Here is a 25,169-nt window from a genome sequence, read left to right as displayed (position 1 = left end):
CATACATGCCAAGTTTGAAAACAAAGTCCTTTTTGAGTTGTTCAAGCATATGAAAAACATCCCATGCCTTCACAGTTGAAAATGCCTTCCCCCTCCCCACATTTAGATAACTCACTAAAAGGGCTGAATAGATCTTTGTGAAACCTTCCAAAAGCAATTTGCTTCCGGGCTGGTCCCCAGACATGAGAAATTGCAGTACGAAAAGAAATTTGAGAGATTTACAAGCAATTGAATGGATGCCTTTAGAATGGCAGGGCTGTTTTAGGCCTTGCTATCATTGCCATTAGAACAAGCATACTGGAACCTGGGTGAGTGGCGGGTTAGCAAGCACTTTGTTTTCTCTGTGATGATATCATTATGGCAGGATGTATCAGGTGTGTTCCCTGGGGAGGACAACGAAGGCAACCACTGAGAAAGGCAAGAAGTAGATGTGAGTGGTGTGCAGGCAGCATAGAGAGGCAAGGCCCAGAATCTCTTGGAGAACTGCCAAATTCATGGCTGTGGCTTGTCTGCAGAATTAAAGCCAAGTGACCCAGGCAATGTAAAAAAATCTTGTAATGGGTGGAGAAAGACCTGGCAGGCAGGGCCCTGGGTGAAAGCATTTGTTCAGTTAATCCTTATGAATAAACTCTTGAGTTCTAGAGTAAAAATCCATGACCCATTCATAACATGGTCCTAGGTTGGTAGGCTGGAGCATGGATGGGTATGTAGATAGAAAGGATACTTCACAATTTGCTGGTTATAGTTGTGGTTTCTCACTCACTGGCACTGAGAGTGGGAGGCGCTACCCAGAATGACTTCTCATGCCTTGTCTCTCCTTGTGCTTCTATGATGGGACATTGTTTTAAGTAAGTTATTTTTGGTTTGAAGTCACAGAATTCAATTTGACTAGCTTAAAGAATTATGAACAAGCACACAAATGACAACAAAACAGGCAGAAGAAATTTAGTGAAAGCACAAAAGCACCTCATGGGTTTCAGGTGAGTTTGAAACAGTAAGGCTTTGCAGAGGTTAGCAGGAAGCAGTGCCATTTGCAGGCCATAGGTCGCACAATTCATATTCCTACATTCCAATGAGGAAATCCCATTGGCCCAGCTTGGGGGTGGAGTCACACTAGACCACCTGGCTTTCTGGGGCCTGCTTGGTCAAGTGTGGGTTAATGGTGTTGCTAGGTAAGGGCTGGACACATCTCTCAAAAAAATTCACTTGTGTACAAGAGTATGGAAACCCTTGCCTCCTTTGTGGCTAGAGAGGCAGCATAGCCTCATCACTCACAGAATGACCAATATGGTATGGTGAAGAGTGTGTATCCAGAGACCTGGGTTCACATCCCATTGTGCTACTGTGATTGTATAAATCATGGAAAAGTGAGTGTAGCACAGCTTGGTTTGGTGATTGAGTTAGAAGGTTAGGGAATAGTTATGTAAAGGGGGGGCAGAATAGTTTGCACATAATAATGGCTCAATAAATTTTGATGTAATTATTGCTATTAATAAAGATTAATACAAAGTGAATCAAAATTATGGCAATTGTCATGGGAATTTCTTACAATTCTTATTACAAGGCTTTAGTTTTTAGATTTTTTTAACTAGTAGAATATTCTTTTATGATACCCAAAAGCATCACAAAATTCATATTAAATAAATCATGAAATATCAAGAGTATTGTTACCAAATAGTACTAACAACAATGATTAGTATATCTCTACTGTTTAGTTACCCATATTTTTAGTTAAAGCTTTCTTAACATAGCCAAACTCTACAGTTTATTCTGGGAATAGTCCAGGAGGAAGGCAGCATGCTCCAGGAGGAAGTTACCAGACTTTAAAATTTATCCTGAACTTTAGCCCAGAATAGAAACTGTCAGTTTGAAGCTAATGGCAGTGGACACAAGTTCTGAAATACTAATTTTCATGTGAAATTTAAAATTTTATCTTTGGGACACAACACCATTAGTGGTTTGTTTGTCGATTTGTTTGTTTTGGAATGACACGTTTACTTCTTTCACTTAATGTGAACTAAACACTTAGATCCAAACTGCTCTAGTTAGTGTGTCAGTAGTTCTTTCAGTGAAAATGGGATTCAAGGAAAAAACAACTGTTTCTGTTCAAAACTGAAACAATCACACAGCTGCTTTTCCTGGAGACAACTCTATACTTTGGCATCCACGCAGAGCAGTAAAAGTATAGTCAAGGGTCAAGGCCTAATGAACTGACTGGCCCAGCTGGACTGGCTCAGTGGATTGAGTGCTGGCCTGCGAACCAAAGTGTCATTGGTTCGATTCCCACTCAGGACACATGCCTGGGTTGCAGGCCAGGTCCCCAGTAGGGAGTATGTGAAAGGCAACCCCACACTGATGTTTCTCTCCCTCCCTCCCCCATTCTCATAAATAAATAAATCTTTTAAAAAAGATGTAATAAAATGAGAAAGTTAGTAATTTTGATTACTTCACCATAGCCATTCTTAAGTGAATCTGTCATTTTGTTTGGTTTTCACTGTGAGTGCCCAGAGGTGAAGAGCACAGTGACTGCTACTACAGTGTGGTACCACTGCTCTGATTCCTGCTGAAATGCCACATTCCCGCTGAGTCCTGCCACCATTGCTTTTGCACACCTGTGCAAATGCTATCACAGGGGAAAAGTCAAATGGTGGCTTAGTGTGATGAATAAGGTCGACTGGCCCTCATGATCACCCTGACAGAGTCTGGGGGACTGACTGCCCTTTGAGAATTGCTACTTTACCCAGGGTTGGCTGGATACTCTTTGGCTTTCTTAACAGCATCACAAGTAGACATCCTTGGTACTTCTGTGGTAATATTACATGGTTCCTCTTTGGTTTATCCTTACAGGTATTAATTGTGAAAACAATTTTGATGACTGTGCAAGTAACCCTTGTGTCCATGGAGTCTGTATGGATGGAGTTAATCGTTATAGTTGTGTCTGCTCACCAGGATTCACAGGTAATGCTCCTTTTTGTTGGGAGGTTCCACCTCCAGTCCCATTACTTTGGTAAAAGGGCATCTAAAGGAACATTACTTTTAAAATGTTTCCTATTTCTTTGTCTTTTGGAAGGTCAGACGTTTGTTTCTGTGCTTCTCTGGCCCAGTTTTCTGCTTGCACACCTTTCTAAACTGTAACGTGAAACTTTTCATTAGTTAGGGCTTTTAGGTCATGTGTTTATAGATACTTGAAAAGAACTTATAGTCAGACTCTGAATTTCTCTCACTTTCTGTGCTTGAGTTATATGTCTTCCAAAGCCACCTTTCTTTTTCTACACTTAGTAGTGAATGCTTTCTGTACTGGCATAGCCAAGGTAAAATTCTATCAGAACCCTAAATGCTTTTTTCTGAGTGCTCCTTATGGGAGCTTGCTGGATGAAGCCAGAACCAAGCTCATTTGGCTAGTGCAATTGAGATTTTTTTCTCCCCAAGAGGAACAAAAAAAAAATGCCCAAAATAAAATAAGCTAGAATCCTTCTTAAATTATAATCACCTAGAGCGTTTACATATGTACACATGTGTGCACACATATCTTCTCTTTTCTCTCTTTTGTTGTTAATCAGATTAACTATCTTTATACACAAGAAGACACTAACATAAGATGTGACCATTTAATAGATACCACAGGGTCATTTGCAACCAATGTGAGGAACTTCCCTCAGAGCTTTTTAAACTATAATGTCAAAAGGCAATTGGATCCAAGTAAAAGTAAATGTCTGCCTCTCGCCTGCTAGAAACTTGCAGTCCTCTGTATCTCACAGTTCTTTTCTCCTGCTTTGTATGATTGTGGATGCTGGAGAGGAATTTTGGTGGTCCACATGGGTCACCGTAATCCCTGTTCAGTGGGAGATTACTCAGGAGACAGGCATAATGAAAGCTCTCATACTTAGTGCCTGGCACTGCTTGGGGTAGCCAGATGTACTTCTCTGTCCTGAAACTTACTACTCCAAGGTTAAGTGACAGCCAACAGAATACACAAAAATTCTGCTGGATAGAATATTAAGTACATTTTAAAAAATGGATAATAAAACTTTGTTACCATTTATTAAGGACTTATTTTGAGCTAGATATTAAATTAAGTGCCTGATCTCATTTAATTGTCATTGCTATTATCATTCTGCAGTCCTGATGAGAAAACCAGAGCTTAGAGAGGGTGAGTAATATTACCAGTGCACTATAGCTAGGAGTCCAACTCAGGGGTCCTACTCTAGAGCCTGTGCTCATTCCCACTTCACTGGGCAGCCCAAGTGGGTGCCTGTGGTGGTTTCTTTTTAAGTATATAAGCCTAGACTAGATTTCTTCCTCCTACTCCACCTCCTCCCAACCCTCCTCCTCCTCCTTCTTTTGGAAAAGTCAGTGAATCATAGTTTCTCTCTTTTTAACATTTAGCAAACCAGGAAGGTCAAGGAGGGAGGACATGGACTAAAAATATTCTAAAATAAACTTAAGGTGTAGCATGAGACTACATAACCAAGAAATGGAATGTTTTGGTTACTGGGTGGTACCCTGTTCTTGGAACTGTTTTCTAGTCTTTTGGGAGGTTTTTTTTTGTTTTGTTTTGTTTTTGGCGGGAGTGAAGTTAAATCAGCTGCTGAAAATATCAGAGACAACTGTGGTTATACACTCAGAGCTGTGAATGTGAGGTACTTTATTCTTTCCCCTGTTTTATTTAATACTACTTTTTAAACAGATTTAAGAGAATTTTAAAAATTAAATTTATTGGGGTAACATTGATTAATAAAATTATATAGGTTTCAAGTGTACAGTTCTATAAACATACCCTGTGCATTACATTGTGTTTATCACCCAAAGTCAACTCTCTTTCTGTCACCATATATTTGACACCCTTTACCTCCCCCCACACCCCTTTCCCACTGGTAACCACCAAACTGTTGTCCGTGTCTATAAGGTTTTATTTGTCTTATTTATATTTGTTGCTTTCCATTTTATATTCCACATATAAGTAAAATAATGTGGTTCTTGACTTTCTGTGAGCTATTTCGCTTAGCATGATATTCCCAAGATCCATCCATGTCATTGCACATGGCAGTATTTTATCTTTTATAGCTGAGTAGTTTTCCATTATATACATGAGGTCCATTTAGAAGGTATCCAGCCATGTAATATAAAAATAGAGAAATTTACTGAAGAAGATACAAGAAACATTGTACATAGGACAATGGTGTCTCAGTCCCCTTCAAAGCAGGCACCTTGGGACCTCACACGGTACTCCCAGTGGCCATCAGCTGCCCCATCATATTTTTTTGAATCTCTTCAACAGTCTGAAATCTCTTCCCTTTCAAAGGTGATTTTAGTTTGGGGAAAAGCCAGAAGTTGGGGGACACCACATCTGGGCTGGGCTGTAGGAGGGCTCGAGTCACCTAGGTGATTTGATGTTTTGCAAAAAACTCTGCATAAGACATGATGCATGAGCAGGCATGTTGTTGTGATGAAAATACCAATCATCTGTTGCCCATAGCTGTGGCCTTCTGAATCATCCAAATAGTTTCCATGGAGGAATGTTGAAGCTTAACACAAAATCTGATGCAGATTCATTGTTCTACTGGCTCAGTCATTTTGAATGTGACAGCCACACAGTACATGTGCTCACTCAATGATGTCTACCACCCCCACTGACTACTACAATGAAGTCATCATTGTTTACACATGCACATTCCTCCTTGGCTGCCAGCTTACATCAATGTAGCGCAGACCCTTCTTGTTATAGTAACAATGGTTGGACTTTTTCCAGACAGACCTTGTATGCACCACATTTTTATCCAGTCATCTATTGAGGGACACTTCAGTTGTTTCTATGCCTTGGCTACTGTGAATATGCTGCAATGAATACAAGGTACATATATCTTTATGAATAAATGGGTATTCAAAAGATATATACCCAATAAATGGGTATCTACTCAAAAAAAATTGAGTAGATACCCAGAAGAGGAGTTGCTGGGTCATATGGTAACTCTAGTCTGAATTTTTTGAGGAACCTCCATACTGTTTTCCATAGTGGCATTCCAATTTACATTCCCACCAGCAGTGAATGATGGTTCCTTTCCACAACCTCTTCAACGCTTGTCATTATTTGTCCTGTTGATAATAACCATTCTAACAGGTGTGAGATGGCATCTCATTGCAATTTTGATATGAATTTTCCTAATAGCTAGTAAAGTTGAATGACTTTTCACATATCTATTGGTCATTTGTATATTTTGGGGGGAGAAGTGTCTCCTCAGGTCCTCTGACTATCTTTTAATTGGGTTGTTTTATTGTTATTGTTGAGTTGTATGAGTTCTTTTGGATATTAACTTCTTATCAGAGCTGCTGTTTGCAAATATCTTCTCCTATTTGGTGGGTTGCCTTTTTGTTTTGTTGAAGGTTTCTTTTGCTGTGAAGAAGATTTTTAGTTTGATATAGTCTCATTCAGTTATTTTTGCTTTTACTTCCCTTGGCTTTGAGGTCAAATTCATAAAATCTTCTCTAAGACCAAGGTTCATAAGTTTAGAACCTGTGTTTCTTCTGTGTAATCTGTTGTTTCAGGTCTTATATTTAGGATGCCCTGGCTGGCATAGCTCAGTGAATTGAGCGCGGGCTGCGAACCAAAGTGTCGCAGGTTTGATTCCCAGCCAGGGTACATGCCTGGGTTGCAGGCTATAACCCCCAGCAACCGCACATTGATGTTTCTCTCTCTCTCTCTATCCCCTTCCCTTCCCACTCTAAAAATAAATAAATAAAATCTTAAAAAAAAAAATGAGCAAAGGACAACAAAATTGATTTTGTAATTAGCTATGTATGGTGATGCATGTTAACTAGACTTACTGTGGTAATCATTTTGCAATATATGCAAATATCAAATTATTCTGTGTATACCTGAAACTAATATAATGTTTTATTTAATGATACCTCAGTTATGAAAACGCAATCAGCAAGAGTAGCTAAACATAATTTTAGGAAATATTGTTGGAAAATTAGAGGATACTGGAAGTGTTCACACTAATTCTCAGGGCTATGTGATTTAACCACAGACTATGATATTTTACACTGTAAGTCATTGTTTGTATTTAGAAATCCAGTATCATCTGAAACAGGTGAAGTTTTGAAAGCTTCACAATTTACCAAACCCTAGTGATTTTCAAATAGTATTTGAAAAGTTGAGTAACAAATCTACCAGTACAGCTAATCCTCATTACAGTACCATTATAAAACTGTGGGAAATTACCAAAATATAATAAAAAAAACATAGATAGGAGTCTTATAATCTCTCCTCTTTCCAAGTCTCTTACCATAGTTTCTAATCAGTAGTAAAGTGTATAAATCTTTATAAATTATAAACCTATACATGTTGAACATGTAATTTCTTTTTGGTTCTCTGGCTCTTAGCCAACCCAACCATGGCATATCCTGCACAGTTGTACTGATGAAAAAAGAAGTGAGGAGCATTGTCTTGTGTAGAAAATGAGTTCATGCTTTTAAAAAGACTTGAAGTATAATCAGAAACCCAGACTGCATACATAAGAAAATGATTTAAGGCTGTGGAAGCAAGTATAAACAGTGTATATACATGAAAAAAATGCATAAATGATGAAAGAAAATGAATAAATGTTTAGAATTAGGGGGGAAAATGGGCAAAGGACCTGAATACTCAACATCATTAATTTCTAAGAAATGAAAGTCAAAACCACAATGAGATATCACCTCACACCTGATAGAATGGCTGTAATCAAAAAGACAAGAGATAACAAGTGTGGCTAGGATGCAGAGAAAAGGGAACAATTGTGCACTGTTGGTTGGAATATAAAATGATACATTCATTATGGAAAACAGTATGGTGGTTCCTCAAAAAATTCAAAATAGAACTATCATATGATTCAGCAATTCCATTCCTGAATATATGTCCTAAGGAATCAAAAGCAGTATCTCAAAGATGTATCTGCACACCTATGTTTATTGTAACATTATTCACAGCATCCAAGATATGTGTGTGTGTTTGTATGTGTGTAATGGAATGTTATTCATTTGTGAGAAAGCAGGAAATCCTGCCATTTGTGATAATATGGGTAGATCTTTAGGGTATTATGCTAAGCGTTGATAAGTCAGACAGAGAAAGACAAGTATGTATTATATCAGTTATATGTAGAATGTGAAAAAGTTACACTTGTAAAGACAGAGTGGAATGATGGTTTCTGGGGTCTGGGAAGAGGGCTGGGGGAATCGGGAAGATGTTGTTTAAGGATACAAACTGCAGCTAGTAGATCAATAAGTTCTGGAGATATAATGCATCACATAATGACTACAGTCAATAATATTGTATTATAAACATCAAAGCTGCTAAGTGAGTAGATTTTTATTCTCACCACAAGAAAGAAATGATAATCATGAGACATGATAGAGGTGTTACCTAACAATATGGTGTGATCATATTGCAACATATAAATGTATCAAACCTTAAACTTACACAATCTTACATGTCAATTATATCCCAATAAAAAATTAACAAAACAAAAAGTAAATGGGAAAGTTTTATTATCCTCATTTAGTAAATGAGGCAACTGAGAGATAGAACTTATGTCCACGTTATCAGCTGCTGAGCCACACAGCTAGGACTGTGAGTTCCTAGAAGGTAGGGACCTTTCTAATCATCTTTTTAGCCTGTGTCTAAGACAGTGTTTGAAAACACTCACTAAATGTTGCTGAATGAATGACTAGAACTCAAATATAGGACCTCTAACATCCAACCCCAGACTCTCCAGTCTGAGCTATTCCATGATTTCATTCATTGAACACCAATCAAACATAAGGTAAGAAACATTGGTTAACTTCTCACTCAGTAGCTGCTGAGCCCAATAGGTCCATAGCCTTGTGCCGGACATTTCTGATGCTGAGAAGAAACTCCTTAAGAGTAAGACCTGGCTATGGAAGCAGCTGTCAGTTCACATAGTAGACTGCACAAGGGTACACTTAACTCTCCTGGCTAAAGATGGCTTGGAAATTGATTCTGGAAAGAGTTTTAAAAGCAAATGAAGAAAACTTGGAAGGAGTGACTTCTCAGAAGATGCTTCCAAAAAAAGACAGAAAATGAAGGCTTTTCCCTCTCATTCTCCACTGCATTGCAGGTTGAGGATAGCCCTGCAGTTGAGTTCTGGCTCACATCTTGGTGCCATTGGCAAACATCTAAAAAAGTCAGTGGTTGAGGCTAAGGAAGTCATATTTTAAAATAAGTTATTAATAAAACACTTAAGAGAGAAACAGTAACCACTACCAGATTATGGGTCTTTACCACAAATACCACCAATAATGGTTTAGAGAGCAATGGAGAGTGAAAAAATGTTAATACCCATACTTTAAAGGGGTGTGTGTCTATTTCATTTGGAATTTCCTGTTCTAAATGCAGGGTTACTCTTTCTTAAATAAAAATGCATGTATTTTTCTGAGTCAGAACATTGTATTCTTTGAAATTTGTAAATTCCTTCATAACAGTTCCTTGTTGCCACTCATTTACAGAATTATGGGTTATTTTATGTTTTTATATAATTTTGGAATATACAGTTAAATCTCAATTATTAAAAATTTAACAGAGCAGCCCTGGCTGGGTGACTCAGTTGGAGCATTGTCCTGTACACCAAAAGATTGTGGGTTCAATTTCCAGTTGGGGCTCATGCCTAGGTTGTGGGTTCAGTCCCCAGTCAGGGTGCATACAGGAGGCAATAATCGGTGTTTCTCTCTCTTCCTCCTACTGTCCCTCCCTCTCTCCCCCTTCTCTTCCTTTTCTCCCTTCTCTCATTTTTCTCCCCTTTCCACCCCCGCTTCTTTCCTTCTCCCTCCTCCCACCCTCCTTTCCTCCCTTCCTCTTTCTCTCCCAAATCAATAAACATATTCTCAGGTGAGGATTAAAAAAATTTAACAAAGCAAAACTCATGTAACTGGCGCACTCTATTCAGTTTAAAGCAGTAAATGTTAAAGTTATAGCAGATGTTTTTTCAAAGTGCAATCTTAGGTATGTTTTAGAGAAAGAACATACTTCAGTTTCATATATTCTAAGCAATTACATTATTACTTGATGATAAATTAATAATTGTCTACATAAGAGTTTCTCAAAATGTAATATTTGAACCACTTACATGATTTAAAGTGTGATTTGTTGGACCCTACCCATCATAGTCCATGGTGATAGGCCCTAAGAATCTCCTTTTAAAACAAGTACTTTAAGCAACTCTTGTTTGCACATAAAGTTTGAGAACCACTGGTCTAGATTGAAAGACCCTAATTGTTTTCTCAGTTGTCAGAGGACAATACAATTATATTGAGAATATTCTTCCTGAGCAGATAATGGATTAATACAAACCTAAAAGTGAAAGCAAAATGGCTTTTCTTTTTAACCAAATTAAACATTAACATTCCATTCACTAAGCATTCCTGTTGAGATTTACTGTATATAGAAATATATTATAAGAGGTTGACTAAGAAAGATGAGTTTTCAGTAAACCAGCTGAGAACAGTGGTAAAATAAGCTTCTTTGAGTGTACTCAGAGCAACTTTGGGAGCGTTGATGTTCTCTTTCTAAATCCTTGTGAAGTTTCTCCCTTTCTAAGGTAGAGTGAAGAAGAAATATATTGGATTATCCAAAAAGCCCATTTAGTTTTTTCCATAAAATAAGACAGTTTTCATTTTCACCAGTAACTTTATTGATTTGGATATTTTAAATATGTTGGCTATCTCCCACATGATATAACATTGATTGTCCTCAATTAATGTCTCATTTTGAGACTTCAACTGGTCTACCCAATCCTGGAACATTGTCCAGCAAGAAATCTCCAGCGTGAAACTTTGCAAACCACTTTTGACACAGTCACAACACCTTCTCCATACACCGCACAAATCTTTTCTTTGCATTTTCACTCCTTTTTTACCTTTTTTGAAATAATAAAGCACAATACGCTGGAAATGTTGCATATTTTCTTCCATCTTCAATATTAGAATGGCTACACAAAAATTCACTAATTTTGATGTTTCTTTTAATGCATGCTAGTATGACAGCTGTCAACAACACAATCTAACAAAATTGTTTCGAATGAAGTTAAAGACAATTAAATGCTACTAGAGCCATCTTATGGAGAAAACCAAACAAACTTTTTGGCCAACCCAATATGTCAAACACTACAGCACCATTCCAGCATTTTGTTAACTCTTCTTCATTTTCAAGAGACAGTGCTGTTTGCTGCTTCCCCTCATGGCACTAAGTGCTTTTGGGTGTCTTGTTCCTTAAGTAAGTGCCATTTGGTGTCTGTACAGATGAAGGCATCAAGACAATATACCTCAGTTCTGTATCTATTCCTTAAAGCATTGTGCTTTATTTGACAAAAACTGTCTCCCTTCTCTGCAGGGCAGAGATGTAACATTGACATTGATGAGTGTGCCTCCAATCCCTGTCGCAAGGGTGCAACGTGCATCAACGATGTGAATGGTTTCCGCTGCATATGCCCTGAGGGACCCCATCACCCCAGCTGCTACTCACAGGTGAACGAGTGCCTGAGCAATCCCTGCATCCACGGGAACTGTACTGGGGGCCTCAGAGGGTGAGTAGCTGCCCTGTAGTAACAGTTTCTTACTGATGTGTATCAAGCCAGTTGGGGTTAAGTTCTGGCCATAACCCTGCAGAAGTCAGTCAACAACTTCAGCTGAGATTTGGCTGAAGAGTTTGGGAGTCTGTATCATAGTCTTCCAAATTGCCCTTTTCCTTACCTTCCATCACTGAGCTGGTGGAAAATAAGGAGGAAAGTCTTCCTCATGTGGGTAGTTAGCACGTGGGAGGAGTCTAAGGTTGTTCTGTGAGTCTTTAGCAGTTGTGTTTTGAACACCTATCGCAAGATTAAGTTTTACAGGATGTTCTCTCTGATATTTTTTCTGCTTAAAAAAGCTCAACTTTGTTCTAATGCATTATCACTGTGTGCCTCTGAAGTAGAGTTGGTCTCAGCTAACTTTAGATGTGGCCCTGATAAAATGTTTGTAGTTTGCAAGCCCCATGGAGTTACATGATGTGTTGGTAGATAATTTTCTAGAATCATAGAGTGTGACATTAAGTTCCATGGGATAGTCCTGCCCTCTTGCCATGCTTACCAGAGGACAGGGCCATACTCAGAAAAGGTGAAAGAATTAAGAGTGTCTTTAGAGGGGAACGGGAAAGCAAGTCATTTCCAAGATGAATTTCCTCAGTATTCCTGCTTCTGAGTAGGGCAGCCTCCAGAGCATCCCAACCCATCCACATTCTTCCTAAGGCTCTTCAGACCACATAGTAAATGCTAATAATGTTCAAATTGTGAGCAATGTCCATGCCTCCATTTTTGGTCCTTTTCCTACTCAGTATCCTAAGTGCTTTCTGGGGCAGGGTTTCAGAACAAAGCATATCTCGTAAGTCAGACATTCCAGATCTTCAGATTGATTTAGAGTCTCTGATACTAATCTACTTCCTGGGTGTCTGTTTTGCCTCAGAAATAAATGATCTTAAGGCTTGCTTTACTTTAGTTTTATATATAAGAAAAAAACTGTGCAGGTTTATCCGTGTTAGTGTATCCTTCAGATTGGTCTGATATGTTATATCAACCACTATTTATGTATGGAAGCTCAGTATAATTTATTAATTTCTCCAGCATCTTTGTGAAACAGGGAAGCACGGAGCACCGTGTCCACGGTGATCCACATATAGGTCCCTAGATGAGATTGGCCTACCTTCATCTCCTCTGTGTCTCATGTCTTCACCAAGTCCAGTATTCAGCTCTGACTCAATGGTACCTTCATCTCCCACAGTAAATAATTCTATCTTCTTTCAGATACAAGTGCCTTTGTGATGCAGGCTGGGTTGGCACCAACTGTGAAGTGGACAAAAATGAATGTTTTTCTAACCCATGCCAGAATGGAGGAACTTGTGACAATCTGGTGAATGGATACAGGTGTACTTGCAAGAAGGGCTTTAAAGGTGAAGGCAAAAGTGCACATTTCCATCTCCCTGCTCAGCCCTTTTGTTGTTGCGTACCTCTTGGCTTACTTCTTTCTTTCCTGCCTTTTTTTTGTCCGTTAATATAGCAAACATAATTTGAGCAACAAATATTTATAAGGCACATGGGGAATAAAAATGTAAATAAATTATAGATTTTACTTTCTGCCTAGCAGAAAGGTAAGCTATTGAAACACTGCTATTAAAGATGAGCAACTATGACTCCATTTACACAACTTTGCACAGGTTTCTAATTATAAGCTTCTTGGTGCAGGTTTGATTCCATGATAATTCAAAGGAGATATTGGTAGTAGAATAAAAATATTATCTAACTGTAATTTTGGTTGCAGTAATATCATGGAAGGATTCATGTGTTCAAAATCTTCCCGCAAATTCTCTCATGTGGTGAGATATTCTTAGATACATAGTTCCCTATATGGCCTTATGGAAAAATGCATAATAGGGGGATATTGTGTAAAATTATTTTTGAGTTGTCACTGTGGTATTTCTGCCATCAATTTTTTTCTTGGAAACTCATGAGAGAGAAATCTGTGGGTAAATCATTTTTATTTGAACTATTCTATTTACTTAGTCATTGAATTCCCCACTCAAAAATGTAATAGGCTACTGTGAATCATCAATATGTCTCAAAGTCACTTTATTTCATTGCTTGAAAAATTTTCTGAAACCATATATTAGTTATTAATTTACTAATATATAACATTACATTAGCATAAAAAAATAGATTTAAAAACACTCTTATTTCTTTATGTCATTGAGACATGCCAATCAATGAACTAAATAAACTTCAGAATATACAATCCATATTTGTATGGCTATTCAATAGCCAGCCCTCTGTAATCCCAGATTATCATTTTTCATGGTACTCTAGTTCCTCTATTTTAAGCCTCTGTGCCAGGCCTTATTGAAGAGCCAAAGGTGTGTAATAGTTGGGCACTGCCCAGTCCTCATTAATGCTCTTTACTTTTTCTTTTTTTCATAATGGGAATAGATTTCATATCTTGGATCGGGGAAGACAGCTTGTGACTTCAGGAAATACTACCACATTGATGGTAGAGACTGTGCATATGAAATAGGGGGCATAACTCAGAGGCTTTGATCAATGTATTTAAGAATGTATCCCTTAGCTCTGGCTGGTATGGCTCAGTGGATTGAGTGCCACCCTGCGAACCAGAGGGTTGCTGGTTCGATTTCCATTCAAGGCACATGCCTGGGTTGCGGGCCAGGTCCCTAGTTGGGGGCATATGAGAGGTGACCACACATTGATATTTTTCTCTTTCTCCCTCCTTTCCCCTCTCTTTCTCTAAAAAAAAAAAAAAAAAAGAAAAGAAAAATTATCCCTTGGTAACACATACCCTTGTTTTAAGCCTTGACCAGACACTTTGGATACAGAGAACTTATACAGGGCCTAGCACAAATAACACCCCTTTTCATATTACAAAGTCTTTTATTATAAAATCATAAGCATGTAATTCTGTAACATGACAATATCACATTCAAGCACACCATATGACATTTTAGGTGAAGTGTTCAAATTAAAACTATAAACTATTACACTCATATTATTACTCTACCAACCACACTCAAGTAGGTGTTACAACTGCCAGACCCTGTATTTAGATACAGCAACAGATTTTTGCTCTTAGTGAACTTCTTGGTCCAATATTGAGAAATTACTTGTGCTGTATTCAGAGGTGCATTAGACTTTCAGGCTATTAGAATATACTGTTCCCCTATTTATCTTTTTAATTGAGCACCGTCTTTTACAGACTTACTGTATGTCAAGGACTTGCCATTGAAATGAATGAACAGGTGTTCCAGTGGTCTGAAGAAATGAATGCAGTTTCTGAGCTATTTAGTTTTCACCACTGAGAGAATTGCTTAGTAATTCAGATAATGAAGAGGCTAACAAAAAGTTTTACTGCTTTTGGTTTTTCCCCTATTCGGTCTACAGGCTCCAACTGTCAGGTGAATATCAATGAATGTGCTTCAAATCCGTGCCTGAACCAAGGAACCTGCTTTGATGACATAAGTGGCTACACTTGCCGCTGTGTGCTGCCATACACAGGTGAGCCCTGCAGGTATAGGGACAAAGGGGATGCTGGGCCTCACCTTCTCATTCCAAGCCTCCAAGTCTCAGAGACAGGATATGTGGGGCAGTGATGCTGCTCTGAGGACTCACCCCTGGCCTCCTGTCCTGCCCTCACTGACCGGATCTTGAGCTCTGAGGAAACACTGTGGCCTCCCTAGATGCAAGTACTGAGGAGACTCATTTGCCTTCCTTGTACTTTAGGGTTTGAATTTTTTTCATCATCTGAGGTTGGAACTGACATATAGCTGATTATGTGAATGGACCCAGTGTCTCCATGACCTGTTCTCTTAGTCTTAGTTTCAATAACACAACTACCACTTACTGCTAATTTACTATGTGCCAGACACTTTATGTACTTTGGATTATTTACTTTAGTGCTCACAATAATTCTGCAAATATAAGTTTATGTCACCATTTTTTTTCTACCTGTCACCATTTTAGACATGAAGAAGCTGAGGCAAAGAGAGGTTACTTGCTGAAGGTCACAGATAGCTGATAGGTCTAGGATTTGCCCCCAGGTCTCTGAATCCACAGTTTATCCTCTTGACTGCTACTCTCCTCCTCACATTCAGCATGTCTTTGTCTCATTCAGAGGGGTATTGCCTTGGATGGCGACCACAAAGAGAAGACATGGGTGTGACTTCATTTCATTCCAGGTGTTCTTTGGTTCTGGTGGTATTTTAGGAGTGTGCTTGGACATTTCTGCTTTGTGTTTTCCTGTTACATTACTGCCATCTTGTGATTGGTTGTATTTGTGTGGCTTCTTTACCTCCTCGTCATCCATTGTCTTCATTTCTGGGGAACAGATAGAAACATGGATGGTAGCTCTGCATGGTTCTCCAGTGTGCAGCATGCAGTTCTGAGCATGGCCAAATCCTCACTACCTCAGAGTCTTGGGTTGTTCCTAGTAGCCATTACTAGTAACTCTAAGCAGTGAAGAGTGGTGAAATGGCCACAAGCATGACTCTGTGACCTGAAAGACTTGATACTGCATTGTCCCCTTTGCCCCACTTTAGAAGAAGTGCTCTTGTAGGGAAATGGCATTTGGCCAGCTTGATTGATCAAATCAGAGTTATCAGAAATCCCTAGCTATCCCCAAAGATAGTCTGTATCATGTCATTTTGTGGCAACGGTGCTGACAACACCTGTTGGTAGTGAGAGGATTATGAAGACAGAATTGATGGCTACAGAGAGATGTAAATAGATGTCACTGTACTCAGCCACATCATAAACTTATCTGAGTATGACTTACATGTACGGTTCATCTTGAAATTATATATTTTGTCTTCTTGCTATTCAGATACTGTAAGAATATTCAGTAATATGTTAGCTGTTGTTTTTCTTCAGATTAGGATATCAATAAAAGAAATTACTGTGTGGGATCTTTGAGAAATTATATTAGAGTGAAAGCCTATGCAGGTAAAATTTCAGTGCTGATAGCTAAGGGTTCTACAGGTCATTGACTTTGACCAGCATAAAGGGAACTAAGCAGCATTGCTTCCCCTTGTGAGCCACTGTTGTGACCAGGCATGTTAAAAGCTGGATGGGGATCAGCGAAAATTTATGGTTATTTTTTTTCTTTCTGAATACAAAATTTTAGGATAAAATTTTAAATCGAGTTAGTTATAACCTGAGTTTAAAAACAACCTCATCTCCCTATTAATAAAGGGGATAAGGTTTTTTGGTTTTTTTTTTTCTGGAAGCTTATCTTCAGCACATTAAGGCAAAAAATATTGATGGGCAAAAAATGATGTCATGTTGCTAATGTCAGTATAAGGAGACTTGTTACTAGGCATCAGAATTACTTTACTATTTCCCACCTCTGATGGCCTTCTGATCAATCTCATTGCCTTCTGGAACAGGCTAGCAGAGGCCTGTGAGGAATAGGAGGCCGTATTGTTGCTTCTCTGCTCACATGAAGGGAGATCTGTGTGGTAAAGCCTCTGGGTAGCTGAATCTTAGCTTTGGAGACACAAGAACCATTGCTCCTGATTGATGTAGGTGTCCAAATGCTTGTAACCACTCATGATAATAACGGGAAGATGACAGCAGCTCACCAGTTGTTAAGTACTCACTCTGTGTGCCAGGATCTATGCCAATAAGGACTTTGCAAGCATTTTTCACTTAATCTTCAAAAAGCTTCTATTAGGTATCATTCTAATTTCCATTTTACTTATGTGAAAGGCTCAGAGAATGTAAATAACTTGCCCGAGGCCACACAATTAGTAATCGAGTCAGAGCCAAGACTCAGAGGACCGTAAGACTCTCAGATTCCAAAGCTCTTAACCACTACTTTAGACTTGCATTTGGAGAGCATCCTTTGGTTTAGAATTTGGGGAAATTGTAGTTCCTTTGGCTAATTTTCTGTTATAAACCCTGTCATTTGCTTTGCAGGCAAGAACTGTCAGACAGTATTGGCACCCTGTTCCCCAAACCCTTGTGAGAATGCTGCTGTTTGCAAAGAGGCACCAAATTTTGAGAGTTACACCTGCCTGTGTGCTCCTGGCTGGCAAGGTAACAACATGGGAGTGGGGAAACCAAAAGTTTTTGTAAAGTGGTCAGGTCATCAGAATACATGGAAAGCCCTGGTGTTTGTCACTAACACAGGCCTTGTAGAGGAGCTGCTAACTGCAGTGACTCAGAAAACCTTTCCATTTTGCATGTCTGTGGGGTCCCCCAGTGGCTGGAAGACTCCATCCTGAGTCTGAAACCATAATGTCCTACAGGGAATTTTAGCACCTGGGCAGCAACTTGCCAGGAGCACAGAAGCCTAAAGGGACTTCCCAAAGCAGGAGACTAACCAGAATACCCTTGGAGTAGCCCCATCTACCCCTGCTGCAGCTCAAGTGCCACATAAATTTCTGTGGGAATGAGCTTCCCAAGACTGGACCATTCATTGTCCCTGTGTTTCTAGGTCAACGGTGTACAATAGACATTGATGAGTGTGTCTCCAAGCCCTGCATGAACCATGGTCTCTGCCATAACACGCAGGGCAGCTACATGTGTGAGTGTCCTCCAGGCTTCAGTGGTATGGACTGTGAGGAGGACGTCGACGACTGCCTCGCAAGTGAGTATGCCAGCCAGCTCCTACACCCACCTTGGACAGAGGAGCACACAGGGGCCTGGACTGGAGGCAGCCGCCTCTCTATGCTGAGACTGGCCACCCCAATAATTTTTCATGTGTCTCTAATATTAGTATTTTTACAATCTTCTTTTTGAAGCTAGTAGCTTTAGGAGTTAAGACAATGGACCCTGTGTTAATCATTTCCTTACTGATTTACATTGACAAAGTGGGGACAGTGATATGATAGCTCTTTTTTTAAAGCTGATTATTGAGGTATAATTAACATTTAATACACTGCCGATATTTTAAATGTATAGTTCAGTGGGTTTTGATATATGGCAACTGAAACTATCACTCAAGCTAATGAACGTATCCATCCTCCTAAAAGCATTCTCCTTTCTTGTAATTTAACCCTTCTTTCCATTTCCCTGTTCCAGGCAATCAGTGATCTACCTCTGCCATTAGAGATTTATTTGCATTTTTTATACTTTTTTTTTAAAAGATTTATTTATTGACCTTTAGAGATAGGGGAAAGGAGGGAGAGAAGGAAACATCAATGTGTCTGCCCCTCTCATGCTCCTTACTGGGGACTCGGCCCACAGTCCAGGCTTGTGCCCTGACTGGGAATCAAACCGGCAACCCTTTCTTTGGTTCACAGGCTGGTGCTCAGTCCACTGAACCACACCAGCCAGAGCTCCACTTTTATATAAATGTAATCATATAATATAAACTCTTTTGTAGGGAGAGGGAATGTGACTTCTCTCATTCAGCATATTATTTGAGACTCATCCATGTTGTGTGTATTAATAACTCATTCTGTTTAATTGCTGAGTAGTATTCCATTGTTTGAAGATACTACAACTCACCAGTGAGACATCTGGCTTTTTTACAGTTTCGGGATATTACAAATTAAGCTGCTATGAATGAGTGTGGACATGTGATTTTATTTCTCTTGAGTAAATATCTAGATGACAGATAAATAATTGAATTATGTAGTAGGTATACATTTAACTTTTTTCAAAATTGCCAAAATATTTTCCAAGGTAGTTGTACCATGCTTGTATTCTTATGAGCATTGTATGAGAATGAGAGTTCCAATTAAATCACATCCTCAGGAACGCTTGATGTGATTACTCATTTTAATGTTAGCTATTCTAGTGGCTACATACAGTATTTCACAGTGGTTTTAACTTGCATTTTCCTATTTACTAATGATGTTGAGTACCTTTCATGTGCTTATTGGTCAGCTGTATAGCTTACTTAGTGTGGTATCTATTGAAATCTTCTGCCCAATTGAAAAATTGAAAGTCTTATTACTGAATTGAAAGAGTTCTTTATGTCCTAGATAAATATTCTGTCATATATTTGCATTACAACTATTTTCTGCCAATTTATAGCTTTTGTTTTACTTTTTTGAAGAGGAAGAGTTTTCTTTAGATAAAATTCAATATACCTATAATTTTCTATTATAGTTCATTTTTCTTGTATCATATTTAATCAATCTTATCTAACCTAAGGTCATTGAGGTTTTATCTTCTTTGATTTATTCTGAAAGGGTCATACTTCTAGCACTGACCTTTAGATCAATGATCTATTTTGAGTTAGTTTTTGCACTTACTGTGAGTTTTAAAGGTTTTAAGGACTAATTTTATTTTCTATTTTTGCTAAACTCACTATTAATTCTAGATTAGTTTAGCTACAAGTTTAATTTAGATTTCTAGGATTTTTTTTTACAGAAATAATCACGTTACCTCTAAATAAATACAACTACAATGTCCTTTATTTCTTTTGAAATCTGTATGCAGTTTAATTTATTTTCTTGCATTACTGCAATTTACTACGTTGTAGGTATAATTGATGGAGAAATTTAAGGGAGTGGCATCAAACTATTTGGATTCCTTTGTACATAGTATCTCAGTCAAATTTTTCAGTATTTAAAGTCTTTTCTTATTTGAAGTAGGACAGGTAATGTTTATATTTAGTTTAAAATGATTCATTAAATTATGATGAGTTTTTTAAATGATGCTATGGAAATTATAGTAGTTGTGTACTGTGAATTAGAAGAGATAATATGATTTTTACAATTGCTCTAGTAGAGATTACGGATGAGCCTCAGAATGAAAGTATCCTAATAGATGAATAAGTTATATTAAATATTCCCCTTATAAAATAGGGGCTCCATTACCCACTGGGTATTTAGTTTTCTTTTTATGTTTATAGCCTGCCTTTGCAATTATATTTTAAGATCCTTAAGCGCAGGGGCTACATCTTGTTTTTCTTGTTCTGATTTGAGTGCCATCGAAATGCAGAGGATGGTGCCATGGTGGTAGCTCAGTTTGTTGATTAACTGGTGTGAGTGTAAGGTGTTCTAAGACTGAGCTATGTGATATTTAAACCAAAGGTCACATTTGTTTCCTAATTCTACCTAGACCTAAAAAATAAAAATAGAGAAGAAAGGAAGGCAGGGTGAATGGCAAGATGGGGGGAAAGGAAAGGAAAGAAAGATGGGTCAGCACAGGAGGCTGATTACTATGTATACTGTCCTGTCCCACCCACTCCACTGTCATGTACCACTTTTAAAAATCTTTATTGACTTTCTGAGATTCTGTGTGCTGAGGGCACATATATGTAGGGACGAATGGACATTTTATGACTAGTAATTTGATAAAACTCTTAGTGGTATATGTGAAGTTCATTCCAATGATCAACTAGGCAAGTGTTATTGCATTCATTTTCATAAATGGGGGAGTCAGGATGAAGAGATAAGGAAAAGTGCAAGTATAGAAAAGTCAGAATTGTTACTGCTTAGCGTGACTCAGTTCACCTTCATGAGTCTAAGATTAAACTGCTGATGCGGTTCAGAGCTCTAATTCTTGTTTGTAATGGTTTAGATCCTTGCCAGAATGGAGGTTCCTGTGTAGATGGAGTGAATGCTTTCTTTTGCCTGTGCCTTCCGGGCTTCACTGGGGATAAGTGTCAGACAGACATAAATGAGTGTCTGAGTGAACCCTGTAAGAATGGAGGGACCTGCTCTGACTATGTGAACAGTTACACTTGCAAGTGCCAGGCGGGATATGAAGGAGTCCACTGTGAGAACAACATCGACGAGTGCACTGAGAGGTGAGCAGCCCTATGCACTTGGGTCCCAGTGTCCTGTGGGAAAGAAGGAGCACAATAACTGGGATTATGGGGCAGAGGTAAGGTATCCACTTGGGTCCCAGTTCATAATCATCTCCTGCTGCCCAGTCCTGATTCCTTGTAGATGTGGAGTTAGCAGGTCAAAGGTCAGGGACTGACAAGCTTTGTGGGATGGATCATCATTTATTTCTTACTTAGGGAACAGAAAGAGATACACACATAATTCTGAACAAAAGAAAAACTTTCTTCTTTGTCTTTTGTTCCTGTTAGTCGGCAATTTAACATTTTCTATTTATTTGCGGATTTTTCATCACTGTTTAAGTAATTTCTGAAAGGTCTGTTTCTTTTTTATTATCATCAACAAATTTGTTGTGTTTCTCTTTCATAAAGAAATCTAGAGTCAGGAGCTATCTAATTAGCACTTTTCTTATAAATTAAATTGACTTAAGGATAAAATGAAATATGATATATGTGGAAGGACTAGGTAAAATCTGGAAAGTTAACTTTCTCTGGGAATCTGTCATTCACTCAGCCTTTTAAATACTTCTCTAAGCTTCTTGGTTTTGGAAAGGAAGCTGGGACTCAAGACTGATTGGCAGCCAGTCTAGTTTGGAAAAAGGTAAAATGTACTGGCTATAGGAATTTGGGATGCTCAGGAGTATTTGCCTCTGTAACATGCTAGATTTCAGGAACCTTGCTTTTTAAACAGCAGGTCAGAGGACCAGATTACATAGTTGACGGTGCTCTCTGCTTGTTTCTTAGCTCCTGTTTCAATGGTGGCACCTGTGTCGATGGGATTAACTCCTTCTCTTGCTTATGCCCCGTGGGCTTCACTGGCCCATTCTGCCTCCATGAGATCAATGAATGCAACTCTCATCCGTGCCGGAATGCAGGAATATGTGTTGATGGCCTGGGTTCCTACCGCTGCACCTGCCCCTGGGGCTACACTGGGAAAAACTGTCAGGTAATTAAATTCCAGACCATTCACTCCGCTTCTTCAGAGGAGCAAAGTATTATGCCTGCTTCTTTTCTAGGTGGAATAAGCCCCTCTAAAAGAGAAAATTCCAGGTCTCAAGGATGTCTCTGATATAAATCAAGTTAACTTTTTAATAGCTAGTAGATTCCAAAATAGTGACAACTGGCAAGATTATACAGATTAACAAATGTAAGATTGTTGTTAACAGGCTGAGAACCACAGAAAAATACATGTAGGAAATAAGCACATAGATATTATTTACATTGGAAATACAGAAAGGGAAAAAACAGTCAAAATTAAATTTTTGAAAGTCAGATATAATATCTAAAGGGATAATAAGTACCGTGTCTTACAATGTTGTACCATTCTCAAAACCAGGCTATTGACATATCATTTAAATTCAAATATATAAATATATATTTTTGTTGACTCTTAGGTTGGAAGGACCCCTCAGAATCAACTAGTTTAGCCTTTCATTTCATGGAAATCCCAGAGGGACAAAGTAACTCTTTTAAGGTTGCACATTAAACAGTATATTTAATTTTATGCCATTTTACCTATTAAAGTAGCCTTATAGTAGTACTTCAGTAAGACTTTGTCTATATTGAACATGCAGATATTACCAGCTCTGCACATTAAACAGCTTGTTGTCAGTTCTGTGGATCAGTGAGACATTCCTCATGGGCTTCTGCTTATTCTCCTGGTGTGAAATTATAAATGCTGGTGGAGCATTTTGTTCTTTCCCCGGCAGCCCCTTCTTTCACAGTCTGTGTTGTGAATTTGCCTTCCTCTCCCCAGGGGCCAAGCCTTCCCCCACGTTCCCCCCATATGTAAACTGTGGAGAAAAGTGCCAGTCTGCTTGCACTCTTTGCCTCGTGTTTTTCATAAGCCTGATTTTCTCCCCTCAAAATACTCTGTTTGATGGTTCTTAGGTTTATTAATAGGCTTTAAGTTCTTTCAGTCATGTTCACCACAGATTTGCTCAGGACCCATGTGGATTTCTCACACAGGATTAGCACAGGAAGTTAGTTACCTGTCCAATAGCTTTGACTCTTTCTTTCCAGCCCTACGGGATGGCCACATATCGAGGCACAATCATGATATAGGGAATAACTTTAACCTATTGGGCTTCCTCAAATTCTTAAATTTCTGTGTTAAGGACTTTTTAAATAGCAGAGGATCTAAGAGGAATTGGACTGTATAAAGTGATTAGGTTACTTGGGAACACTGGATCTAGTTTAAGGCTTGGGTGAGGGCTTTAAAAAAATTAATTAGTGTGCTTTTCTTTGATTTCTTAAAATGCCATGTAACTTATTTCTTCGTTTCTAGTATGTGGATGTGTGGATGTTGACATGTGTGTATGCCCCTTTTTCAGACCCTGGTGAACCTCTGTAGTCGGTCTCCATGTAAAAACAAAGGTACTTGTGTTCAGGAAGAAGCAGAGTCCTGGTGCCTGTGTCCATCTGGATGGACTGGTGCTTACTGTGATGTGCCTAATGTATCCTGTGAGGTGGCAGCCTCCCAAAGAGGTAAGTTAGACCTTCTCAGGCTCCAGGATCATTCCCTGAAATATTGACTGGCCTGTGTCATCTTAGATGACAGTAGATGTCATTACTGTGGGATGAGAAGGAAGGGCAAACAGTGGGGTGGTGGGCAAGGCTCTGGCAGAAGGGTCTGAGACAGGAGATAAAAGGGCAGGAGCACAGATTTAGAAAGTCCAAAACAGAAATGTATTTGTATGCCTCTTCTTCTTTATCCATTCATCAATCAATGGATGCCTAGGTTGCTTTCTTATCTTGGCTGTTGTAAATAATTCTGTGATGAATATAAGGGTGCATATATCTTTTCAAATTAGTGTTTTCATTTTCTCTGGATAAATCCCCAGAAGTGGAATTACTGGGTAGTTCTAATTTTTATTTTTTGAGGAAACTCCATACTGCTTCTCGTAGTGGCGGCACCAGTTTACAATCCTACCACTAGTGCACAACGGTCCCCTTTTCTCCACATCTTCACTAACACTTGTTACTTACTGACTTTTGGTAATAGCCATTCTAATGGGTGTGAGGTGGTATCTCATTGTGATTTTGATTTGTATTTTCCTTATGTGATGTTGAGCATCTTCTCATATGTCTGTTGGCCATCTCTGCATCTTCTTTGAAGAAAGGTCTGTTCAGGTGCTCTTCCCATTTAAAAAAATCAAGCTGTTTTTGGTTGTTTTTGATATGAGTCTTTATATATTTTGGATATCTATCCTTTATCAGATATATGATTTGCAAATATCTTCTTCCATTCAGTGGGTTGTCTTTTCACTCTGTTAATGGCTTCCTTTGCTATGCAAAAGCATTTAAGTTTGATGTAGTCCCATTTGTTCATTTTTGCTTTCGTTGCCCTTACCGGAGGAGACACATAAAGGAATATATTGTTAAGACTGATGTCAATGAGTTTACTGCCTATGTTTATTTCTAGGAGTTTTATGATCAGGTTTACATTTAAGTCTCTAATCAATTTGAGTTTATTTTTGTATATGGTATAAGGAAGCAGTAGAGTTTCATTTTTTCCATGTACCTGGTCAGTTTTCCCAACATCATTTATTGAAGAGACTGTCTTTTTCCCATTGCATATTCCATCATACATGAATAGATCAAGAAGATGTGGTATACACTTGTACAAGGAAATATTACTCAACCATAAAAAAGAGTGCAATCTTGCCATTTGTGACAACATAGATATCCAAAGGGTATTATGCTAAGTGAAGTAAGTCAGAGAAAGGCAAATATTGTATGGTCTCATTTATATGTGAAATCTAAAAAAAACAAAACAGAATTGGGCTAATAGATGCAGAGAACAAACTTTTGGTTGGGGGTTGGGGAGATGGGTTAAAAATATG

The 25,169-nt window shown here is 38.6% G+C and overlaps 1 protein-coding gene across 4 annotated transcripts in view; it reads left to right on the top strand.

Moving 5' to 3' along the window:
- NOTCH2 (notch receptor 2) overlaps positions 1 to 25,169 on the top strand; it is a 196,293-nt gene that overhangs the window by 150,531 nt on the left and 20,593 nt on the right. For 3 of the 4 annotated variants that reach the window (XM_036015694.1, XM_028502734.2, XM_028502735.2), the window contains exons 12-20: positions 2,848 to 2,958; positions 11,384 to 11,576; positions 12,828 to 12,973; positions 14,967 to 15,080; positions 17,499 to 17,618; positions 18,019 to 18,171; positions 21,060 to 21,288; positions 22,069 to 22,270; positions 23,658 to 23,811. In XM_036015694.1, the coding sequence (XP_035871587.1) occupies positions 2,848 to 2,958; positions 11,384 to 11,576; positions 12,828 to 12,973; positions 14,967 to 15,080; positions 17,499 to 17,618; positions 18,019 to 18,171; positions 21,060 to 21,288; positions 22,069 to 22,270; positions 23,658 to 23,811 (1,422 nt within the window). Of the gene's footprint in view, positions 1 to 2,847; positions 2,959 to 11,383; positions 11,577 to 12,827; positions 12,974 to 14,966; positions 15,081 to 17,498; positions 17,619 to 18,018; positions 18,176 to 21,059; positions 21,289 to 22,068; positions 22,271 to 23,657; positions 23,812 to 25,169 lie in introns of those variants that run through there. The other variant, XM_036015695.1, reaches the window with a different exon arrangement.

Source organism: Phyllostomus discolor, chromosome 14 (genome assembly GCF_004126475.2).
Source record: "Phyllostomus discolor isolate MPI-MPIP mPhyDis1 chromosome 14, mPhyDis1.pri.v3, whole genome shotgun sequence".
Lineage (NCBI taxonomy): Eukaryota > Metazoa > Chordata > Mammalia > Chiroptera > Phyllostomidae > Phyllostomus > Phyllostomus discolor.
This window is presented reverse-complemented; position numbering and strand designations above follow the sequence as displayed.